Source organism: Lineus longissimus, chromosome 12 (genome assembly GCF_910592395.1).
Source record: "Lineus longissimus chromosome 12, tnLinLong1.2, whole genome shotgun sequence".
Taxonomy (NCBI): Eukaryota; Metazoa; Nemertea; class Pilidiophora; order Heteronemertea; family Lineidae; genus Lineus; species Lineus longissimus.
The window spans coordinates 6,848,537-6,872,458 of NC_088319.1; the positions used below are offsets into that span (position 1 = coordinate 6,848,537).

Consider the following 23,922-nt stretch of genomic DNA (forward strand, 5'->3'; position numbering starts at 1 on the left):
TTCGGGTCTGCCTGCGCTGACTTAATGGGAAGCATGGGGCTGACAAGTGTACAGTAACACATAGGAATGGAAAAAGGAATTCTTAAATTGAGTGACAATTCCGTAATTCAGACTTAAATTCCATACTGTACATTCCTAAACTAAAGCATGGACTTACTCACAGGGAAGCCTGCGAGGGTCTTGCTTTAAACTTTTAGGATTTGAACCTTACAAGTGGAGTCCAAAATTGAAACTGCTAAACTGTCCAGAAATGACGCCTTTTATACATTTAAGACGTCAAAAACATGACATCACGTCAGCGATTGACCAATCAGAATCGTCGAAATTTGGATTCTGAGGCCGTAGAATTCCGTCTAAGAATGTCTTAAATTGACATTTCAAATTCACAAATCATTCTTTTACAAGTTGTCGCAAAGAAATCATACACACGAAATAGAGTATGGATTCATCTATCCTGACGAGGAAGTTTATAGAAATCTGCTCACAAAGAATTATTTGTCAGACGAATGAAAAAGCCGAATTGCCCCGACAAAATAATTTTTTCATGTTAATTCCCTTTAAAGAGGGCGGAAGTCTGAGACCAAATTTGGTATTTTGATCGTCAAATAATTCTTTCACAAGAAAAGACTAAATAATTGCACATACAATATAGAATAGAAACTTATCAACTGAGGGAAGGAAGTTTACGGATATTCCTCCACAAACAAGTATTTGAGAACCAATTTCTCACAGAAATTTGCAAGGAAAATTTACCAGAATGGCGGTTTTGCACCTTCATTCATGCAAAACGAGAAATAGTTCTTTTAGTTACTTTCTGCTAAAATTGATGTAGACGACCAAAAGAGTGATTCAACTACAAGTTGCGAAAGATTCAGTCAAAATCCTCCATAAATAATTATTAACAAACAGAATTTGTACTGGTAATTGACCCGTAAGCAATACGACAAAAACGGGTTACGCGGTTTCGCTTAACTCAGACGATATTTACATCAAGTTTACAATTTCTTGTGGAAAATAATTCTCCTACCGATTCACTACTCGAATTTACATACCTAGGATAGAATAAAGTTTCACCTTTGTAATAATGAAGTTTCAAGAAGAAATGTTGGTTCAGAATTATTCTAGAGGGAAATTAGTATCGCAGTTCGGCCCAAAAAGTTGGTATAATTTGGGGCATAAAGACAGCGTGCGGAATGGCCGAACTCTGAAATCAAAGTCGCAATAAAACACTTCCAGAACCAATATAGAGGCGTTTTCTTCCGAATTTTAACCCAAAACGGGAGAAACGTGGATAGAAATACATAAATCTAGGTTTTAGAGGGTTTAAACGGTTATATATTTATCACACGACGACTCGGGACCGGTGTTACAGTAGAAAAATGTGGTTGTAGACCACCTGATGGTGGACCGAAAATAGCAGACGACGGAAAACGCCATACGAATTCAAAGGTTTCGCAAATAATTCTGACATGAGTATCAAGAATGAGATTGCTTGATGAAATGGAACACATATCTAATATTGAGATTCTAAAGTTTAAAACAAATCTCAAAGTTAAAAGTACCATGTGAACTCGGAATCTGGTGCGAAACCCGATGTCATCACCCAACAGACATATGCCATGTGAGAATACAAGGTGAAAGTCGCTATGTAAGAAAGTTCACAAACAGGTTAAGATGTGTCCATTTTCACTGATAAAATGTCACACGAAAGGTAGGATTTGAAAAAGGTGTTACCCAAGATCACTTTTACCAAGCTACATGAAAATTGACAGAGGTGAGAGTCACTTCCGACTGATTTTCTGGGATAGGAAAAATAACAGGGAGACATCAGCGCTGTTTGACAAAACCTGTGAAGGTTGAATCCCAAAAGAAACTTGAATAAAATACGGCGAATGTGGTCTAACAACACAACTTAATCGTGAAACGATATAAAAATGCCAAGAGATTATGAATTTTGAGGGATGAGATAAATGGAACTTGATAGATTGATGAAAATATGCTCCGAAGTCGACTCTGACATCTGTCAAAGCGCACGTAGAATAACATGTATAGACACAGTACACCATGTACACTGCAAACAACACACAGGGTGTACACGAAACTTTGAATGTGCAAAGCACTACAGTGCACAGGGAATTGAAATAAGGGAGGGGCTGTGATTTTGACTTAAATGGTGGTAAATACGAATCTGATATACAACGTTCCAGTCAGATTGAATTACAAGATACACAGCCAGAAGTACTCCACAAAATTTACTTAAATAGGTGACATATTCTACTGAGTAAAAAATCAGAGGGGGCCATAAAAGATGATAAAAGTAACAGGTAAATACCTAAGCTTCTCATCACAGGTTTCAAGGAAAGATGGAAGAGGGCCAGGGTGTTTAAATTAATGGAGGGCCCACTAGAGATAGATATCAAAGATGGGGAAATATTGGAAATTTACCTGACCAGGAATTCCACAACGTCATTGGACCTGATGTGACATCTTGGCCCAAAACAATGCATTTACTCGGAATTTACATGCGAAAGACGATGTCAGAACATCATGAGTGGGCACATGCTTTGCACATTGATTTGGGAAACATAAACATAAAACCAGATTTTGTTTATTCAGCTATGGATGGTGCTGAGGATTTTAGGAATGACTCTGATCAACCTGCATGTACTCGATCTATAGTTCATGTAGTTTATCAGCTTTCTTGGCATGGTGTTAATGTACAGATAGTCCAGTGCACCAATGAGCACTGATCCATTGAAAAACAGATGCTAGGCCCAATCTAGGAAACGTTGCCTCACTATCAACTGTCCACTTCTATAGAGCAATCTCCAACCATGACCTTTAAATTTGACGCTATAGCAAAACCAAACCATTACCCTGCTTTTTCATGCTATAGCTAAACCCAACCACGAACCTTCCTTTTAATGCTATTGCTTAATCCCAACCACGACCCTTCCTTTTCATGCTATAGCTCTCCTAGTTCAATGAATCATGAAAGGTCAGTAAGGGATTCAGAGATTGTAAAATGTCCCTGATGGGTTGAGGAAGAAAGGGAGGAATCCGCTAGGCAATAAACTTCAGCATTTTTGGCTCACCGTAGGGGAGTCTATACAACACCGCTGCGTCCATCGTCCATCATCCATCGTCTTCGTCGTCTGCATCCTGTTTCAAAAACAGTTGCATGTTTCTTAACTGCAAGAGCTATGAACTTTGTACAAGTTTGTACACAGGACCCCTCAGGTCAGGTGACCTCTGACAATAAATTTCAGTACGATCTAATTCTTGACTTGTCCACCAGGGGGCCAGAAGTGGAAACCTAAAGGGTGTGATATCTCTCTTATGAGTGAATCCTTTTCGATAAAATTTTTATGGTACGTTATCCTAGCAAGGATACATCATATATCGTAGGGGTTTTTGATTTGACCTACTTTTAAAGGTCACAGAGGTCAAATGGTGTAAATTGGCCGTTTGAGTGTAACTATGGCACGTTTCCTAACCGCTAAAGCTATGAACTTGAAATATGGTACACATGTCTTTCTTAGTCATGTTACCTCTGACACCGAATTTCGATCCGATTCTCGACTTGGCCACCAGGAGGCCAAAAGTAAAAAATTTAAAAAGTGCAATATCTCGCTTATTAGTGACTTGTTTTCGATGATATTTTTATGGTAGGTAGACCAAGCCACAATACATCACATGTCATAAGACTTTGGCTTGACCTATATACTATACATGTAGCTATACCACATTAAATTTTTTGATTACTCAAAATATGTGATGGGGATTACCTCACTAATCACAAAACACTTTAAATTTTGATAACCGGTCTATAAATAAGAGAATAACATTGACATGTCTTTAAAGACGTAATTATCACTGTTTCCATTATAATTTGCTGTACATGAAACAATACATTGATCAACACATCACACGACCTTTTCAGTAGTTTTTCCAGCAAATTTGAAAGTAAATTAACCATTAAATACTGATAAATTGTATCAGAACCATGGAAATTGACATACAAGTGTTCTTTGGGATGCTATATCTGATGACAAATGCCATTTTGTATTTCACGACTATTAAAGGGTCAGATATGCAAATGAATTGGTAACCACAGTAACCTGATTCAACATTTTTTTTCTGTAAAGTGGTTAATTCACTCATTCCCATACATTTTGGATTCGGGGAATCCCGTCAGTGATCACTGAAGCGCAGGCTGACCGGTTTTTAAGTGTTGATTCATCATAGAAATAAATTTAAGATTCCTAACCAAGTAGGTCATTTGAATCTATTATGATTAGAAAAACTTACCATAATCCTTATTTCGATTATGCAGTGCGATTTTTTCATGATATTTCAACTTGAAAATGTCCGCGGCCTGACACCTTGAAAATTAAGTTATGCGGGTTATGACAGAAGGCATCATCTGATTGGCTGTAAAATTTCCTGGCATTATGACATATCACAAGCAAGCTATTCCAGAAATAGAACGGGATACCCCTCGTTTGCCAATGCGCATTTTGCGCGACGTTAAGCGCATACATCACAGTACGTTGTTGATCCGGCGTGACGTCATGGGCGTGTGGTTTCTAGCTAATGCATGTAGCATGTTTCTTAACCAGGATGAATTCCTATCCACCAAATATCTATACGGTGAGCACAATGGCCCTTGGCCGTTTCATTTAAGGGTATAATTTGGGCACCTTGGCAAATTATAATGTAATTGATAGCCCTGTCGGTGTAACACGTGACTCGAGAGAGCTCTGTCCCAATGCGCGTCTTCTGAAACAGGCGGTGGCTTAGATGTTGAAGCTATATGGTCCCTCTGCCAGACTCTTTATTTGAAAGACTCTAGTGTAACTATGGCACGTTTCTTAACCGCTAAAGCTATGAACTTGAAATTTGGTACACATCACTCCCTATGTCATGTAACCTCTGACACCGGATTTCGGTACGATCTGATTCTTGACCTGGCCACCAGGGGAGCAGAAGTTGAAACCTAAAAAGTGTGATATCTCTCTTATGACTATGAGTGACTTGTTTTCGATAACATTTTTATGGTAGGTTTTCCTAGCGAGGATGCATCACATATATCATGCATGTTTTTGATTTGACCTAATTTTCAAGGTCACATAGGTCAAATGGCTCTAGAATATCTGTGACGTAGTTGCGAGAAAATTCCCAATCTGGGGACATACAATATGAAAAAAATTAAATTAGCTATGTGCTCTTATGTTTACAAATTGACGGCCCGGCTGATGAGCTAGCGGTTGCGCGAGTGGGACATACTTCGATTGAAAACATACATGTCATGACTTTGTATGAGTCAAACGTGATAATCGTTTGCTAAGCCCCGCGCCAAGGCTAGAATATTAGTGCTAACATTTCCAAATAAGTATGAATCTTGATAAAACGCACCCATTTTGCCCTGTTGTCAAGAAAATGAAATGTAATTTTTGCCGCGAATTCTTCTTGGTAAACAAACTTGAATTTCCCACGGAACTACGTCAGACAGAATGAACCAATCAAAACTAGGAACTTAATAAGGACGATTGGTAAACTTAAAGTACAAAGCGATACGATATCACACAAGCCGGTGATGGTGTACCGTGGTGGGGGTGATTTAATTTTTTGGTCAGGAACCTGCATATAACTTGTCAAATACAATCCGAGGTAAATTCGGATAGTACAGTGGTAGGACACGGCCAGCGTTCAATTTGACGACGGTATGACACGATACTTACTTCTATTACTAGCTGTATCTGTATTTATTTCTTATAAGTTATCTTACAATTCATTTACAGATGGAAATTGGTGACAGCAAAACTCCTGGTCGTCAAAAACTTGAATCTTGGTTGAATAAGAACATGAAAATCAAAATGACGGATGAACGAATTTTAGTTGGTAAGTAGCATTCACATATACAGGAAGATAAATTGGTATACCATAGCCTCTGTGTTTATAAAATGTGTGCTGCCAGCTGTTTTCTTGACATTTAGGCAGACTATACATCCAGTGTGGGGATTCAGAGAGTGCCAGGAAATCACTATCCACTAACTGCCACTATAGTTACCAAAGCGATTCAACCGCGAATATTTCCTGTTCTATGGCACTCGACGTTGATTGGTTGTTTGGTATGATAGTTCAAACACATCTGTTAATAGGTTTATATAAATTAAGCTGTCCTTGATAAGCAGTAAAATCAAATTTGACTATTGCCGCACTGAGTCTTCCGTGAAAGCATTTTAATTTTTATTCCACCCTCCTCATCTTGTCCTTGAATGAAAAAGCACGCTAAGTAGGGTATAAAAAAAGTCTTAGCTAAACCAAACAGGTGTGTAAGCTATCATCTGGAAATACCAACCAGCAAATCCACGTCGGAACCATAGAACAGGAAATATTCGAGTGGTTGAATCTACATTTACCTGTGCTTTCAATTTTTTTGCTGTCGTCTGCTAGCCGCTTTGGTAACCATAGCAGACAGTGATTTGCGGACACTGTCCGAATCTCCACAGAGACATCAGTAACGGTGATGCCAATTGATAGTAGTATACGAAATCAGCGTTGGCCTCCCCCTTGAGCCGGCTGATCAATTACAAAAAATGATAATTTACCCCTTTTTCTGGTCACCGATCCTACTTTCAACGCGCCAACAGCTACTTTAGGCAACGCTTATTACGTATACTACACTAAATTATCCAATCCTGAAATTCTCAAAAAATCGTCCAAATCAGTCAATCAATCAAGCCATTTCCTTCTCCAAAAACGTTTGTCTCCAAATCCACCTCATCCAAATCTCAAATATTCCCGACTTTCCCATGTTAAAAACAACAGAAAACGAATACCACATAAACACACCTAAGTTAGACATGTCATTAAAAATCCTACACCTAATACACCACCAACATTAACACTTTAGCTCCTGTACCGCCCGTAGCAGCCCGAGCGGATCTCACAATACCGCCCGTAGCCGCCCGTGTTTAAAACTCCTGCCCTAAGATATCGTAAGCGGCCGAGAAGCAAAGTAACACCACAGGGGCGACGCTTAGAGTGTAATCTTCATGATAAAACTCGTTCCCAGGTGGGTTGCTGTTCTTTTTACCGAGTAATACAGGGCTATAGCGACTTTGCGAGTCAGCCTCCTGACCCCATTCATGTATTCATGTACAGGAGACTGCCGGGATGTTTTTTTGATCGATATTAGGTTTGATTATCGTAAATAAGGGTTTCTTCATGGAGTAGGTAGGAACTTCTTATGATTCTATGGTTTACTACAGGGCCTTTTTATGAATTTTCACTAAATTGCTTTGAGGGCTAATGCTGTCGATACCGTCAGTGGGTTAAAATGGAAAATTAATGATATCATATTATAGGTATATGATTGTTAGCTTCAAAATAAATATCACTTGTAGTAGGCCTACTTCATTTTCAACTTTTAGTATCTCTTCTACCGAAGGTCTACACTAGGAATACCTATAAATCTTCAGGGAGATGCTGAAAAATATTTGTAGACCCGCAGGAGCTAAGGGAGCACGTCCAAAGTCCGCACGCGAATCGGGGCGAAAATTCGCCTGGTCGAATATCGCCACACTCATTCGCCTCCAAATCGCTCCCTGCTTCGGCGATTCTATTATGATCAGGCGAAAATTCAGACTGAATAAAAATCGCAGGCGAAAATAATAATCGCGCCTAATTCGCTCTCACCAACCATCGGAACGAAGCGAATAATAGAGGCCTATATGTGTTGTAGTATGCGTATTCTGACATCAGCTGATAGCAGACCGAACAAAAACACAAACTGGAATTCCCGGTCAACCTGACTGCAGTAATCATACATCACATCTATCCACGAGGAGCTACACAAAGTTGGCACAGAGGTTTGAGGTTCTTAGTATTATGGTATGTATTCCGAAGGATTGTGGCGGAATGTACCGAATCATACAGCTAATCATAGTTAGGCTTATGTTTCCGAGTCTCAGCCAACCAATCAAGATCATTGTAGTATCCGGTTATCCTAAACAGCGTCCACCAGCGCCCACCAGCGTTCACCAGGTTTAAAGTCGGGTATAAAGTCATCAAAATAAAAATTTGTGGCCAAAACAATATACGTACACCATAAAAAAGACATTTCCTAAAAATTTCATGCTTATTTCGTTTAAGACCATTAGATTTTACTTTGATGGCTTTAATGTATGTATGTGTTTAAACCTGGTGGACGCTGTTTAGTATGACCCGATTTGTTTACGTGACTGCACTTTTCTGCCAATAAAACAAGACGAAAGTCGTTGCAAAATCGTTCCGAATATCGGACAAGCATGCAAGAGCCACCAATTTCGTAAAATCGCTCCATTATCGCCTGGAGCGATTTTTGGGGCGAAATCGAAGAATAGGCGCGATTGTGGGCGAATTTCGCATCTGACATTCCGGCGATTTCATATTATCGCCTCACATTCGCCGGTCGATTTTCGGACAGATTTCGCAGGCGAAATACTGTAGGGTGAATTTCGCTGGCGAATATCGCGTGCGGACTTTGGACGTGATCCCTAAACTGATCAAGAGATATTCGTAGCTTTTCATTTCCCCACTTGGTTGTGACTCTGTCGCCGATAGGCGTGTTTCATTAAAACCAACACTTAACATGTCGCCTTGATACCCACATTAGTTGTCATAGCAGCACTACTCACCTATGCTTATTTCTCTTAAGCGTTTCATATGCTCTCTCAACATTAGACGATACAGCACCTGCTATACTAGTCGTACTATGACAACGCTCATGGACATTGAAGCTGTTGGCATACAACTACCTGGAGCTACTTTAGATGGTTCATTTGTGACTGAGAGCATGGAGGCTTCAAATACTATGATAAGAGAACGCGTGGATTGGTGGACGTCTTAACTAGATTCCTGCCTGGCCATTTTTTTGCCACTAGCCAAAACCAACCCAGAGGAATTATCACCGAAATTCTGGATAAACGTTGGCAAGTGCCATCATTTGACAACCCTACTCCTATTCCACGAATCGATCTACCACCTACTCCACTTACCCCATCTCAAACGGTAAAAAGACTAAAGGAAATAAGAAACGAAAGGAAATAAGAACCGGATATATATGCAAAACCCTAAGGACCGCTTATTCCCCATTCATCCAGATGCAGGAGGAATCGGCGTTAGGAGTGGTTCCTCCCCCCAGAAACACGGATCACACTCACCACTCTTTCAAAACGTCTGAAGGAATACACCAAAATTCTCGGCGCTTCAAATAATTTCAACCATGAAATCTCTTTCTATTCCGGGAATTGGTTGTCGGTTGCTTTTAATAAATTTCAAGCACAAAAACGTGGTGGATTTGTAATTAATAAAACATTCAATCAATGGACCACAGAATAGTGTGGAATCAAAACAACTCATAGCTCAGATCTTGGGAACTTGTATCAACTATGTAGACTGCAAACGGTTACTATTATGTGGGGTTTCAACATCATTCATGGTTAAAAGTCGGAGTGCAATTCTAGGATATTTCAATCACCACAGGGCATCAATACAAACGTCCAATATAGGTGATATCCCTTTTAATGTACAATCTAGCTCATATTAATATCAACACCTATGACTTGTGATATCTCCCCCTGCTTTGCACAGGGTTGTCACGAATCTTATTGTCGATATGAACATTCTAATTACAGTAAAACATGTTATTCACAGATGTTTCAGCTAAGCCATTACATGACATCAAAATGATCCTACCTGACTAGAGGCCTGCTGCCCAGCGATTGGTCAGCGCGATAAGCTCATCTTCTACTGTGTAAACATTGCCAACAATATTGATGTTGCAATCCACATCCGGCGTAAAGGGTTAATGTGTTGGAATCGTTCCAAACACAAGCGCACCCCCATAGACGCGCTGCAAACAGATACCTGCGTTTTGATTGGCTCACCACCTCGGTCACGTGCCATCTCTCCCGGCTAGAAATTTTCACGAAATTCGGATCAGGATTGACGGAACGGGACAATTTGCCGGTTTTTTATCGAATTTTTAACAAGTTGCAGATTTCCGAATTTCATCAATACCAGATAACAAGGTAGGCATATTATTGTAGATCCCAAATACCCCAACCGTTTTACATATCTCAATGTAGGTTTGTCAAAAAACGTGCGCTTATTCAGAAATTTCTGGAACTTCGCAGCGGTCAAAAACAATATGGCCGGCTTGCAGACGCCGATGAATGCGAGGTACCAAATTAATCGTCCAACATCGAACTCCCTCGATTATTATATTGTGAAACGAGTTACTTTCAATGTTAATAGATATCGCTACCTCAATTATTTTCTATTTTGAAAAGTTAATTTGCTATATTTATGCAGAAATATGCATTTGAAACCGAGGTCGCGAAAATCGTCCTGATTTCAAGGTACGTGGTCGGGTTTATTATGCTGACGGGGGGGGGGGGGGTGCGTTGTGATTGGATCCTACATTTTCATGCTTTTTTCGAATAATCGAAAATTGACTCTAGTTTTTTTATTGTAGAAAACATATTCAGTTTGTTGTTAATGAATTTAGACTTCAAACACTCAAAACACTGAATTTTTCTTGCAGTGTTCTGCATGCACACTGGCTTATTCACCTTTTTCCAAATGGAACTGCCCATTGACCCACATTAATCTGGCTTGTTTTGATTTTTTTGTACAGGGTGTTGATAAAGCAGTGCCTCTGTAGTCTTTGGTCTAAGTTGACTGCATGGTTCTACAAAATTAGTACATGTTCTTTTTTACTCTGTAACTGCAGAAACGTTGGTCAAACTTGACAATTCACCGCCTTTTTCCGAGAAAGCCTAGGTAGTTGGCCTAATTTTGACAGTCAAAATAAAGAGGAATTCACTGCCATTACTGGAGCAAAAAAATTTCAGTGAATCCTTCATTCGGGCAAGTCACTTGTCTGGCCATAGTCCTGACAGCCAAATAATGCAATGGGGGGGGGGTTGAATAAGCAATTCTTGACCCGACAATCATGCATCAATATGATTTAAAGTATGTCTGGATCAGCAACTTAGTTCTGCTCACACTCATGATATTCAAATCTGTATATCTATATTTCCAGGTCTTGTTTTGTAAACGAAATGGAGACGCCATCACCGTGTTCTAATGACAGCCCTCCTAACAAAAAGCCGAAGCTGTTGGATGCAAAAGTCGGTGCAGGCGGCCATAAACGGTATTTTGGCAAAAAACGTCGGAAATCGAAGGGACGACAATCTGTCCCCAAGCCAGACAATACCTGTTTATTCAATGTGGGGGACTCTGTTTTGTTCAGTTTGCTGAGTGAAGTTTATTTAGGAACAGTGGTGTCGAAAATCGACTCCGTACAGTTCACCGTTCAGGATTTCAGTGGAAGTATACATTCAGTAAACGTCAACAGCATCTTTGAAGCCCTTCCAGTGTGACCTGAACGACTACCGGTGGTTGGAGAAGCAGTATTTGTCCAGTTCAGTGATGTTACATGTGTTCTAAAACTGGGAAAGACAATATGCATCCGTGATAATGCACTGTGGACTCAGTTTGATAATTCAGGACTGGAGTTCAGTGTCCCATTCACAGAAGCATTCCTTCTTAGTGCACGAAGTACGCAACTTGCTGATGTGCAGAGAGACCCAAATCCAATGACTCTAGTTAGTGAGAAAGGTGGCGCTCATGAGGTAATCCATCTCTTCACTTATATGCTCAACAGATTGACTGAGGAGACCATACTTACTCATTCTGATTATCGGCACAGGGCGAATGAAATTCAGCAGTTGTATGTTCAGAACATCGGTGAACGGGACAGTGCAATCCTTGAACTCAAACGACAGCACTTGGTCGACACTGTGACTATTAACAGGCTAGGCTCTGAGTGGTTCAGTCGTTGGAGTGCATTAAATAATTCGACTAAATCACTCCAAGAAAACTTGGCTCAACAATTAGTGAAAGTGAGGTCTACTGCAAAGATATTGGGAGACTGAAAATGCGCCTTCCCCTACAGGAGAGTGTTTTCAATAAAACTGTGCTAAAATTAGAAGGTGAAATTTCTGAATTAAAAGATCAAGTGGTGAGATTAGAAACCGAGAATATTCTCAACAATATGTTCAGTGAAAGTTGGGTGCAGAAGGCTGAAGACGAGGCAGCCAAGTTAGGGTCTCATTTATTAGAGAAAGTTCGAGAGATAACTGGTTTGAAATGTAAATTAGGGAAATTGACTGGCAAGAATATGTTTAAAAAAGTTGGCCGAAGTTCAGATGGTGTTATTGAGGTTCGCAGCACTGCCACAAACAAGCGGTCTGCCCAATATGTTCGCGTGGTTAAACCTGTCATTCCATCTTCAAAGGCAAGTGAGAGATCGCTGAGTAAAAGGTCACTTGTTTTGAAGAGAGTCCTTGAGTTGGTGTCTTGCTCTAAAACTCCGTCAGATGAAGACCTTGTTGCGACTCTTTCCCAGTTTGTTAAAGCAAACCCATGCATAACAATGGAGGCATGTAAGGCAGCATCAGTTTGTAATGTTGCTACTTTGTCACCTGGTGACTCAGTTGATTTGAAAGTGTTATTGAAACTTCCTATGAGTAGGTTCCGTGACTTGAGAACATTTCTGGCAAATAAGGGGTGAATATTTTTGCAAGTAAATTGCTCATGAGGGATGAAATGAAAGATCGAGTCTCTGTTGACTCTCTCTTTGAAGTTGGCATTGTCATGCTCCAAAAAATGGTGGCACAACTGAGACCACACCAGTGGCATTCTGTCAGGTCAAGGATCTTCGAGCATCGGTTGAGGATTTGTGTTGGCGAAATATCGCTTCAACAGGAGTATTGAGTATGGTTCAGTTTCCAATGGAATTTCAGGGGCAAGTCTTTTTGAAATTGGGGGGTGACAAGGGGGGTCCAGTTCAAAGCTAGTTATGCAGTTAGTCAATTTCCCAAAGTGCAATAGTGCAGAGAAGACAGATATTTTAGGAATATTTTAGGCATTTGATTCCTCGGACAATATCTGGGCGATGTTTTCCCCTTTGCGGGAAGGTGTTGCTGCTATTGATGGTCATTCTATTTCTCCACCTGCCCCGTTGACTGATAATATTTTGAAGGTTTTTCTGCTTGGTGATTATGCATGGTTATGTAACACTTTAGGCCACCAAGGTGCAGGTAGCAGCTTCCCTTGTATTTTTTCCCTGTTGCCCCTCAACAAACTCCGTGACAGTCGGGGAAAACCTCACACTCCTTGTGTATATGATGATGTTTTGGAGGATTGGGTACCAAATGAGGAAGGGAAAGTCACTGCTAGGTCTTCTGAGATGTATAAAGCTGATTTGGCAGGGTTTTTGAATGACACTAGGAATCCAGAAAGTAAGAGAACGAATGGGAACTATCACAACAGTGTTGTCAGGGATGTGCTTTTCCCGGTTCCATTAGATCAGGTTGTTCCACCCCCCCTTCACATATTTCTTGGCTTGGTTAAAACTGCATATGAAATGCTTGAGTCAGAGTGTATCAATATCGACCGTATCTAGATGCCTGATCATGAAAATGTTGAGATTCACAAACTGTATGAGAGTGGAAGAATCTTACCGACAGTGCGGTTGATATTGATGCTGAGCTTGCTGGTGCCTCAGGGATATGCTTTTCCCGGTTCCATTAGATCAGGTTGTTCCACCCCCCCTTCACATATTTCTTGGCTTGGTTAAAACTGCATATGAAAGTAAGAGAACGAATGGGAACTATCACAACAGTGTTGTCAGGGATATGCTTTTCCCGGTTCCATTAGATCAGGTTGTTCCACCCCCCCTTCACATATTTCTTGGCTTGGTTAAAACTGCATATGAAATGCTTGAGTCAGAGTGTATCAATATCGACCGTATCAAGATGCCTGATCATGAAAATGTTGAGATTCACAAACTGTATGAGAAGTGGAAGAATCTTGCCGACAGTGCGGTTGATATTGATGATGAGCTTGCTGGTGCCCAGGCAGATTTTTCGGACAAGAGTCGTTTTGTTAAGGACCTCGTGAAGAGTAAGAGAAAAAACAGTGTATATAGAGCCAACTGTGCTAGCCCAATTTGTGTTGTACCACTGTTAGTAGATGAAGACGAGCCTGAAGATTTCTGGGTCCAGTGTGATTTCTGTCATCGTTATGTTCATTCAAAATGTGCTGGTATGAAAGTGAAAAGTGCCGATTCCAATGTTGATGATGCGGATGAATACAAGTGCTATCTTTGCAGAGGTGTTCGTACGAAAGATAAATTAGTTGATGTTCACAAAGAGTCGCTAAAAGAATCAAAAGCAGTGTTACAAAAGGTAGAAAAACGGCATGCTAGTCTGCATGGTAGGTTAGATACAGTTTTTGCTGAGGTCAAGAAGCACAAGGACCCTCTTGAACTTGAACTGAACAATGTGCTTGAAAAAGAGTTGCTTGTTAAGAAAGAAGCATATCCTAGCAACGCATTTATTGGTAACCATTGTCGTAAAATAATTGAAAGACCTCACGGTTTGGTTGGTGTTCTTTTGAGGCATGGTTTTACTGAGGTACATGACAGGTACTTAGAATTGTTCAAAGGTATGGCTAGTATTTACCGTCTCATTTCTATCTCTCGCTTCCTTACTGAAGAGGAAATTCGGACACGGTCAGTTGAATGGATCCTGGTTCCCGGTCAGCTTTCCATCACGTTCGATTACTGTGAAGTTTCACCTGCTGACTTATCACATTCCTGACTTTGCATTCCAATGGAAAACAGTTGGTTTGATGGGTGATCAGGGTGCTGAAACATTCACAAGCTTGTCAATCTTGACAAGAGGACCTATGCTTGTGTGAGAGATTCTGAACTACAAATGAAATTGCTGTATTCCAATCACGCTCTGCGAACTTCTGTCAAACCAGACAATTTTTTAGTGAACGTGCAAGAGGGTTTTAGAAAGTGGCAAAGAATGTTCTGCTCATTTGAAAAAATGCCCTGCTAACAATAATGAAAGGATGTGTCAAAGTTGCTTTAAGCATTTGTTCAGTCTGTGATTGTGATGTACATGTATGTTTGGTACAAAATGTAGTGTTTTAACATCAACATTGTATGTATCCAGAATGGTGTATTTCTCCTGCCATTCCCTTGCTCTATTTCAGAGTATTTCAGTAACTGAACTCCTATTTTTATTAGAGAGGGTATGAAGTCCTACGATAAATGCTAAGGCTAACTTTATTGACGTCCATAAAGTTGGCATTAGTGTTTATTGTAGTACTTCTTAACCTCGCTATTAATCTGGGCTCAGGGGTGTTTGGGATCTTTCATGCGGTTGGATTCCTTCGACACCCCTTGTAACCCCTTATCTTAAGGAACTTCTTTGTCTCTGGCCTTCGCACAGTTCTCCATGCCGCCAAACTTTATTGCTCAGTCAACTCATTTTTACCGGGCACTGAGTGAAAATGTAGATACATTTATTTATTTGGGCACCGACTAATATTATGTAGTGACAGTTTTATCATTTCGTTGCCTACATATTGTATGATTTGTTATGTACCAGTATTTATCTTTTTATCCCTATGACAAATACCAGACTAGTTATAACATTCAATCAGTGTGTTATAGCGTGCATTAGCATTGTGAATCTCTGGTGGTATATTCCTGTCTTTGCTTCTGGCCTTGTCATTATTTTCTAGATCATTGATGTATTGTGAATATTGTTGTAAATAAATGTGAATAAGCAATCAAATTAAATCTTGAGTTTTTTATTATACATCCCTTGGACATCCCCTCCAGCTCATAGTTGTGGTATGTCCTAATCGAACACTTAGGATCCCATCATACTGAGTGAGACACTAACATCCCCTCCTAGTTGTAATATGCCCTAAGCGACCACCTTTAATCCCACAATGGTACAACATAACAGGACCTTTACATTAGGGACATCAAACTGAGTGAGACACTAACATCTCCTCCTAGTTGTGATATGCCCTAAGCGACCACCTTTAATCCCACCATGGTACAACGTAACAGGACCTTTACATTAGAGACATCAAGCTTGGTGAGACTACATCTCCGCCTAGTTGTAATATGCCCTAAGCGACCACCTTTAATCCCACCATGATACAACATAACAGGACCTTTACATTAGGGACCTCAAACTGAGTGAGACACTAACATCCCCTCCTAGTTGTGATATGCCCTAAGCGACCACCTTTAATCCCACCATGGTACAACGTAACAGGACCTTTACATTAGAGACATCAAGCTTGGTGAGACTACATCTCCTCCTAGTTGTAATATGCCTTAAGCGACCACCTTTAATCCCACCATGATACAACATAACAGGACCTTTACATTAGGGACATCAAGCTTGGTAAGACACTAACATCCCATCCTGGTTGTAATATGCCCTAAGCGACCACCTTTAATCCCACCATGATACAAAATAACAGGACCTTTACATTAGAGACATCAAGCTTGGTGAGACTACATCCCCTCCTAGTTGTGATATGACCTAAGCGACCACCTTTAATCCCACCATGGTACAACTTAACAGGACCTTGACATTAGGGACATCAAGCTTGGTGAGTAACTAACATCCCCTCCTAGTTGTGATATGCCCTAAGCGACCACCTCCAATCCCACCATGGTACAACATAACAGGACCTTGACATTAGGGACATCAAGCTTGGTGAGACACTGACATCCCCTCCTGGTTGTGATAAGCCCTAAACGACCACCTCTAATCCCACCATGATACAACATAACAGGACCTTGACATTAGGGACATCAAGCTTGGTGAGACACTAACATCCCCTCCTAGTTGTGATAAGCCCTAAGCGACCACCTTTAATCCCACAATGGCACAACATAACAGGACCTTTACATTAGGGACATCAAACTTGGTGAGACACTAACATCCCCTCCTAGTTGTGATAAGCCCTAAGCGACCACCTTTAATCCCACCATGGTACAACATAACAGGACCTTTACATTAGAGACATCAAGCTTAGTGAGACACTAACATCCCCTCCTAGTTGTGATAAGCCCTAAGCGACCACCTTGGATTCCATCATGGTACAACATAACAGGACCTTTACATTAGGGACATCAAGCTTGGTGAGACTACATCTCCTCTTGGTTGTGATATGCCCTAAGCGACTACCTTGGATTCCATCATGGTACAACATAACATGACCTTTACATTAGGGACATCAAGCTTGGTGAGACTACATCTTCTCCTAGTTGTGACTTGTCCTAAGCAACCACCTTGGATTCCATCATGGTACAACATAACAGGACCCTTATATTAAGGACATCAGGCTGGGTGATGTGGTAATACTTGGCTAGTCTTTGGATCCCGGGGGATGGGGAGAAACTATCACCTCCACATGTCCACTGCACAATGATTTTTTCACCTCATGTGCATGTTCTTATAATTTTGTGGCAGGACGATAGTTTATGGGGATGGATTACTCCAATATCTCACAAGAACACCTTATAAAAATAGAATAATGTAATATTTCAAAGTTTTCAGGGGGGAAATAGCAGGTTATCAGTCGTTATTAGTCCAAAATAATATCTAACTTTATTTGCTGTAATATTCCATCAGATTGATGAACATAGCATGAATATGACTGAATTATAAAATAAAATTATGAATAGTAAAGCACGAGACGTCGTCATTGGCACGAAAAAAATTAAGGGTACCCTGTGTAACCGAGTGTTTAGTTCGTCGGGCCTCTCTGCCGCCAATGTCCTGTTTGTAAATCCAACATGTAGGCCTAGACGTATCACCAGGGAGGAGAATGGAATTGTCGATTCGGTAAAAACCTAATGTGCCAATCTAAACCGGAAAAACCATAAACTATTGAAGCTTTTACTTTCACCCTTTTGATCGCTTTTTTTGATTCGTTCTCTGTGTATGATTTTTATTGCATATTTGTGTTGTCTGCTCCTTATTTGGAGGTTTTTTACAATAAATTATATAAAACATTAACGGGTGCAAACAATCATCAATGTTTTGAGCACAAAACTCCCATCAAAATCATCCAAATGCTAAATCAATATATATATTGCAATGCAAACCTTATTCAAGATGGCAGTCGAATATAATACATACATCTTGGTCCAGGCCAAGCTGATTCTAATCAATACATAGAACCAAATATCATTGGTGAATTTTTACTTGAAACCCAAAAGTCTATTAGTTCGATTGGCAAACTGTAGATGGCTCCCCAATCACATTTGAGATCGTCAATGATGAACTAGAAACTTGTTTTTTGCGTCACGGTGGATATGCGGTAGCAGGATCTGGGAAATGATTTGAAATCCATGTATACACGGTCATAGGGCTGAAAGAGCTAATTTGCATAAATTTGCATATTTTTCCCAATTAGGATTAGGAATTATCGTTTAGTAAATTGGTTATAAGTTACAACCAAACGTTTAAAATCCAATAATGTGTAATTTTTTGCCATTTGTTTTAAGTGAATAATTCATCAAAACAGCAACTCAAACTCTTCATTTTACATCAGTACATTAAGGATATTCATGCGAACATGAAAATGCATAGAAACATGGTATTGATTGGATAAAGCTGATTTTATTGAGATTAATCATGAGGCCGACCCTAATTAGCGCATTATTATTGCCTCAACTACAACCTTACTAATTCATAATACGACTAGTTGGAGGACATACAATTAACTCATCTTTTGGAAACTCATCAAGTGATACCTCTGCTATTTATTTCAATCATAAACTTGTCAAAAATAGGTTGAAAAAATCTTTTTTAAGAGTGAACTTATAAAAAGCAACATTTTCCACAGGCAATTCGGATGAATAAAGCCATCATGTTGCAAAGACACTTATGAAAATACAAAATCTGAAGTAGGAATATGTTCACTAAACCTAGATCATGAACTGTATGAAATATTGTTGAATTATTTGAAGAATTACAGGATATACACCACTTTGAAATTTAGCCGAAATCAGTAAAAAAAATTACCTATTGCTCAGTGTTGGCTCACTGTCTATAGTGACCAGTTAAAGTTGCATTGGTTTTTTAACCTCATTTTGCGATAACCTCGTTTGTCCATAAAGGCTGACCGATTCGGGCGCAGTCGGCATCATTGGCTGTGTTTGGCATCATAGGTGTGTCTCGTGAAGTGATTTTGGACAACAAACCATCGTATATATCTGTTTTTTTTCGTTTTTCCATGTAATTTTGCCACGCCCCTTTTCCAGGGTGTTATTCATATTGATTTATTATGGTCATATGTACGTACATTCGTACAAGGGGACGAGCTTACTATGTTCCAACAAATCGAGTACATTCGCAAAATGTTGATTTTTTGGAAGCGTGTGACTGTGAGTAGTGCAAATCGGCCACAAACAATTTATTCCATTTGATTCCATTTGATTCCATCGACAAATATTTAAAGAAAAGAACGAATATCGTGCCAGTTCGATAGTTTCAGGTTTGATTAGTAAGGTTTGATCCGGGGGTGTGATAATGATATGCTACATTAGCCGATAATCAACCTGGGATCGATGAAGTATTGCAGGTGTATGACTGTATGCAACTAAGCTTATGGTGAGCATTCGGAACGAGGTAATCACGCTTCTTCATTACACCCTGTCATCCATTAATGTTTACTTCGTTCACTGCTTGCTTTCCGTACAAAATCAGTAAGTTATCAGATGTCGAGGTGATGGAAATACTCATCGGATTGTTAATTAGTTGTCTGTGAATCGCTGGCAGCATTGGTATGACCTGGTTTGGGTGACACTGACTGACAGAGTTGCACTTGCAGCCTGATGCGGATGGCCGGTGAATTCTGAAGTCAACGTATACGTATAGGCCTACAGGTATCATGACGACATGGACATGGTCAAGCAATAAGCGCAAGGCTATTGGCCTAGCCATAGTCGAATCGCTAACAGTCACACACCTGCTCACACTGACCCTGTAATGTATTGTAACCAGGCAGGTCAATGAACAATTCATTATTCATATAGTTATGCAGTTGCTGTTTGCATGAGAGGTAGCCTAGGCCTAGGGGTAGGCGAGTTTGTAGCAAAGAAGCCAGAGCGGCAGAGGCACCGCCAGCTTTTCACTCCCGGTCGGCAGCCGTGGGTGTTACTATAGCAAACTCGGAAAAAGTCCAAATAAAGTAAGTAATACTCGGCCAGTGCATCTCATCACCCCTGCCAAGTGTCAACGTCATCCTAAACTCACTAAAAAGTATACAGCAGACTATACTCCTAACGCCTACTGCACCAGAGCAAGTAGCATGGCATAAACGACCACTTCAATCATCATGCTAATCATTGCTAATACTAGGCCTAGAACATGTAGAAGATTATGAACAGGCTGTAGGAAAAACCCGGAGGAAAGGCTGGCGGTATGTTTCTTCTGGATTAGGCCTACCCACAAGTATGTCTGTAAATAATTTAACAATCTGTAATGAAAAAGGTGAATTCACTGATGACGGCTGAAGACATTAGAAACCTGCACACCAAACGTCGTCGGCTAACTGTACACCTTACGACTTTGCCTCCAGACGTAATATTATAGTAGGAGGAGTACACAGCTTCACACCACAAGTTTGTTGTGGCAATCTACGTCATCATGTCTTGAGTGGCCGCATCATGGACACCATGCTAAGTCACATAAAGTGTGTCGTGGAGGTGTGTCCGCCAGACTACCGCGTGATTGGTTGACCTAGTTGATATCTGTGTCAATTCGTTGTTTTTGCGACAACCAATAATGACGAATCATCAGCAAGAGTATTGACTTGTCGTAGTGGCCGGTAAGGGCGATGGGACGAGGCCTTATCACTAAGTCCGTAGTGTAACTAGTTGTAACAACCCTTCTTGGTTTATGCACATTTTGCAGTATTTATACCCTTAAAGAAGCAAATGCTTTCAACACATATAATCTGTGCCTCTTAATGATTCAGCGATATCTAGAAATCATCACTTAAGTGTTTCCAGGGAATGTGAAGATTTTTTTCATATTTTTGCATTTTTCTCCAAATATAGGGTTTAAAATGTGCCTTAGCCTGATTATACTTCTAAGCTCTCCAATTAGTACTCGCATTTTAGTCTGGTGGTCTGCCATCTTGGATTCAGTAAGTGAACCAATTGGTCCAGTCCCTGTGCACATTGACAACATTATAGCAATCATTTCTCACAGTGAGCCATTATCGCCGAAGGGCTTGTAGTTTTTTAAATTCACAAACGGGGGAAATTAGAAAATGGGCAACGATGGTCTCTCATTTCATGCTATGAGATAAAACTGAAAAACAAATATCCGAAAAATTCAAAGTCAGCAAAGCTGGTAATATTACTAAGGTAATGGTGTCTGTCCTTCCATCCGTGTCACTTTTGGGCATTTTGTAACCGCAAGGCCTAGGCACTTAGTTGACACTGCTAAATTAGGCGTAACCCAAGATGAACTCAGAAACCAAAAATCAGTGAATCCGACCTAAATTAAGCGAATGAGGTCATCGGGAAGTTTAAACTTCATTCCTTTATACTTCGGTCCACAGAGGAAATATTGTTTTCACATCTGACCGAATTTTTTTTGATAATTTTTCATTTTTACTTGCAATGGAATTAGTTTAGTTTTCACCGCCAGTTGGCGCTACAGGCACATTTAACTGAATTTTTGACGATTCAAAAGCCTGGGCTATGACGTATAGTTGCTGTCTCCACAGGGCCGTAAGAAAGGACGATTAGGCAAATTCAACTTTACATATGTAGATTTTACTGAAACACAAACAAAGTACAAAGTCAATAACACACAAATATGACATAAAACACTGCGCAGATTATTACACAAACACAAACACAATTTATTCAAGATGGTGGACGCAGATGAATACTGTAGAATCGTTCAAGAGCCGCCACACCAACCAGGTGGCAGCACCCTTCCTGCAATGATATGGGTGTGAGTGCTGCCACCTTTTAACTAAATTTAACTAATTTCACTGTTGAATGCACATTGTACATATTGAAACCTAGAAGACCAACAATTCTTTATTAATTGAGGTGTGAAATTTAGTGTATTTGCACATGGTGCAGAAAGCAACATGGCCACCAGATGGACAGGCATGGACCAAAACTAAGGCCGGTATTTTAGAACGCTCCTCGTAATTGAGGAACTCCTTCAGCCAATTGTTGTCATCTCAAGCCTGTACCGATTCACGAGAGACGGTTTTACACGAATTCTCGACATTTTACGAGATGACTTACCCGAACCAGTGAATAACCGTGGAAATCCGGTGCCGCCAAGTTTGCAACTCAGAATTGCTTTGCGATTCTATGCCACAGGTAGTTTCCAAATTGTAGCTGGAGATTTACTACAAATTTCCCAGTCGTCTGTGAGCAAAATCGTTGCTAATGTTTCACGAGCTATTGCCAGAAAACGAGGCGATTTCATACAGTTTCCAGAGGGACAAGCAGCAACGGCTATGCAAGCCAAGTATTATGAGATTGCCGAGTTTCCACTTGTTGTAGGCTGTGTGGATGGTACGCACATCCCCATACAAGCTCCAAATCTGGAAAATCGGGAGATATATAGGTGTCGGAAATCGTTTATGTCGCTGAATGTGCAGGGGATAAGTGATGCAAACCTGAAGTTCATCAACATAGTCGTGAGGTGGCCTGGTTCTACTCACGATGCACGCATATTTGACAACAGCCTGATTTGTACCAGATTCGAAAATAACGAACTGACCGGTTTGTTGCTTGGGGACCCAGGGTATCCTTGTCGGCCATTTCTTATGACACCATTCAGGAATCCCAATGGACCAGCGGAAAACAGCTTCAATCGCGCACAGAGGAGAACCCGATCACTCGTTGAACGCATGTTCGGTGTATGGAAGCGTCGTTTTCCATGTCTGAAATTCGGGATCCGCTGCAAATTAACGACCACTATGGCAGTAATTGTAGCCACAGCTGTACTTCACAATATTGCGACGGATTTACGAGAGGACGATTTTCCTGATGAAAATAATGAAGCTGAAATGGAAGGTATTGGCGACGTGGACAACGCCGCATTACATGATGTGCTTGGAAATGCAATGAGGCAAACAATAGTTCAGCGGTATTTTCAATGAATGACAAAAGACATTCAGGTACATTTCAATTAATCATTTATTACATCTGATGATAGACGTTATACAACGGATACGTTTGATTTGACTCATTTGATGTTGAACTTGTTTTCTCCTGGAGACTTTCAAGGAAGTGCTGTTGCATTCTGAGGACTTTCATTTTTTCTCGGTGTTCCTCCTGATGAAATTCTATTTGCTGTTTCAAGCATTTAACCTGCAGCTCGTGTTCGATCTCCTGCATGCGAACTGCTTTGCCGAATGCGCATGATGACGTTGGACTGTCTGTTGCTTCCACATATTTCCGTTTGGCTTTCCCCTGGGATCCAGGTTTGACTGTCGATGTGGACTGCTTTGGTTCAGAAAACCCCTCTTCCTCAACATCCTTCAGCGTTACCGTCGCAGTGGCAGCTCGTGGAACCCCGGTTTCTTGTGGACATGTTAAACCAAAAATAGGATAATTTTATAAAACAAATGCAGCGAAATGATGATCTTAGCGTAATTTAAATCACAGAACATCAAATGGTTTTATGCTGCCAGTGAGGAAAGGCCTGTTTGAATGTCATATTTAAATGTGCACCATCTCTATTACTTTACAGCTAAACTCTCTCTTTTCACTTCTATAACTTTACTTAATAACTGCCGTCAACTGTCGTATTGAGCATTTATTTCAACAACATTCCTGAAAGAAATGGGAGTCACGAAACGTTCTGAATCTGACATTTCTGGTTGTTTTTACCAGTACCGGTAGTGTTATGGAAGTGAAACTAGAGTAAGTTAAAATACTTCTTAGTGGGGTAGCCCTCGTCACATTCGGAACGACCTGAGGCAAAC

General features: G+C 40.4%; 1 protein-coding gene across 3 annotated transcripts in view; it reads left to right on the forward strand.

Moving 5' to 3' along the window:
• LOC135496679 (N-alpha-acetyltransferase 38, NatC auxiliary subunit-like) overlaps positions 1-23,922 on the forward strand; it is a 112,294-nt gene that overhangs the window by 36,706 nt on the left and 51,666 nt on the right. For all 3 annotated transcript variants that reach the window (XM_064786138.1, XM_064786139.1, XM_064786141.1), the window contains exon 2: positions 5,805-5,904. In XM_064786138.1, coding sequence (XP_064642208.1) covers positions 5,805-5,904 — 100 coding nt within the window. The remainder of the gene's footprint in view (positions 1-5,804; positions 5,905-23,922) is intronic.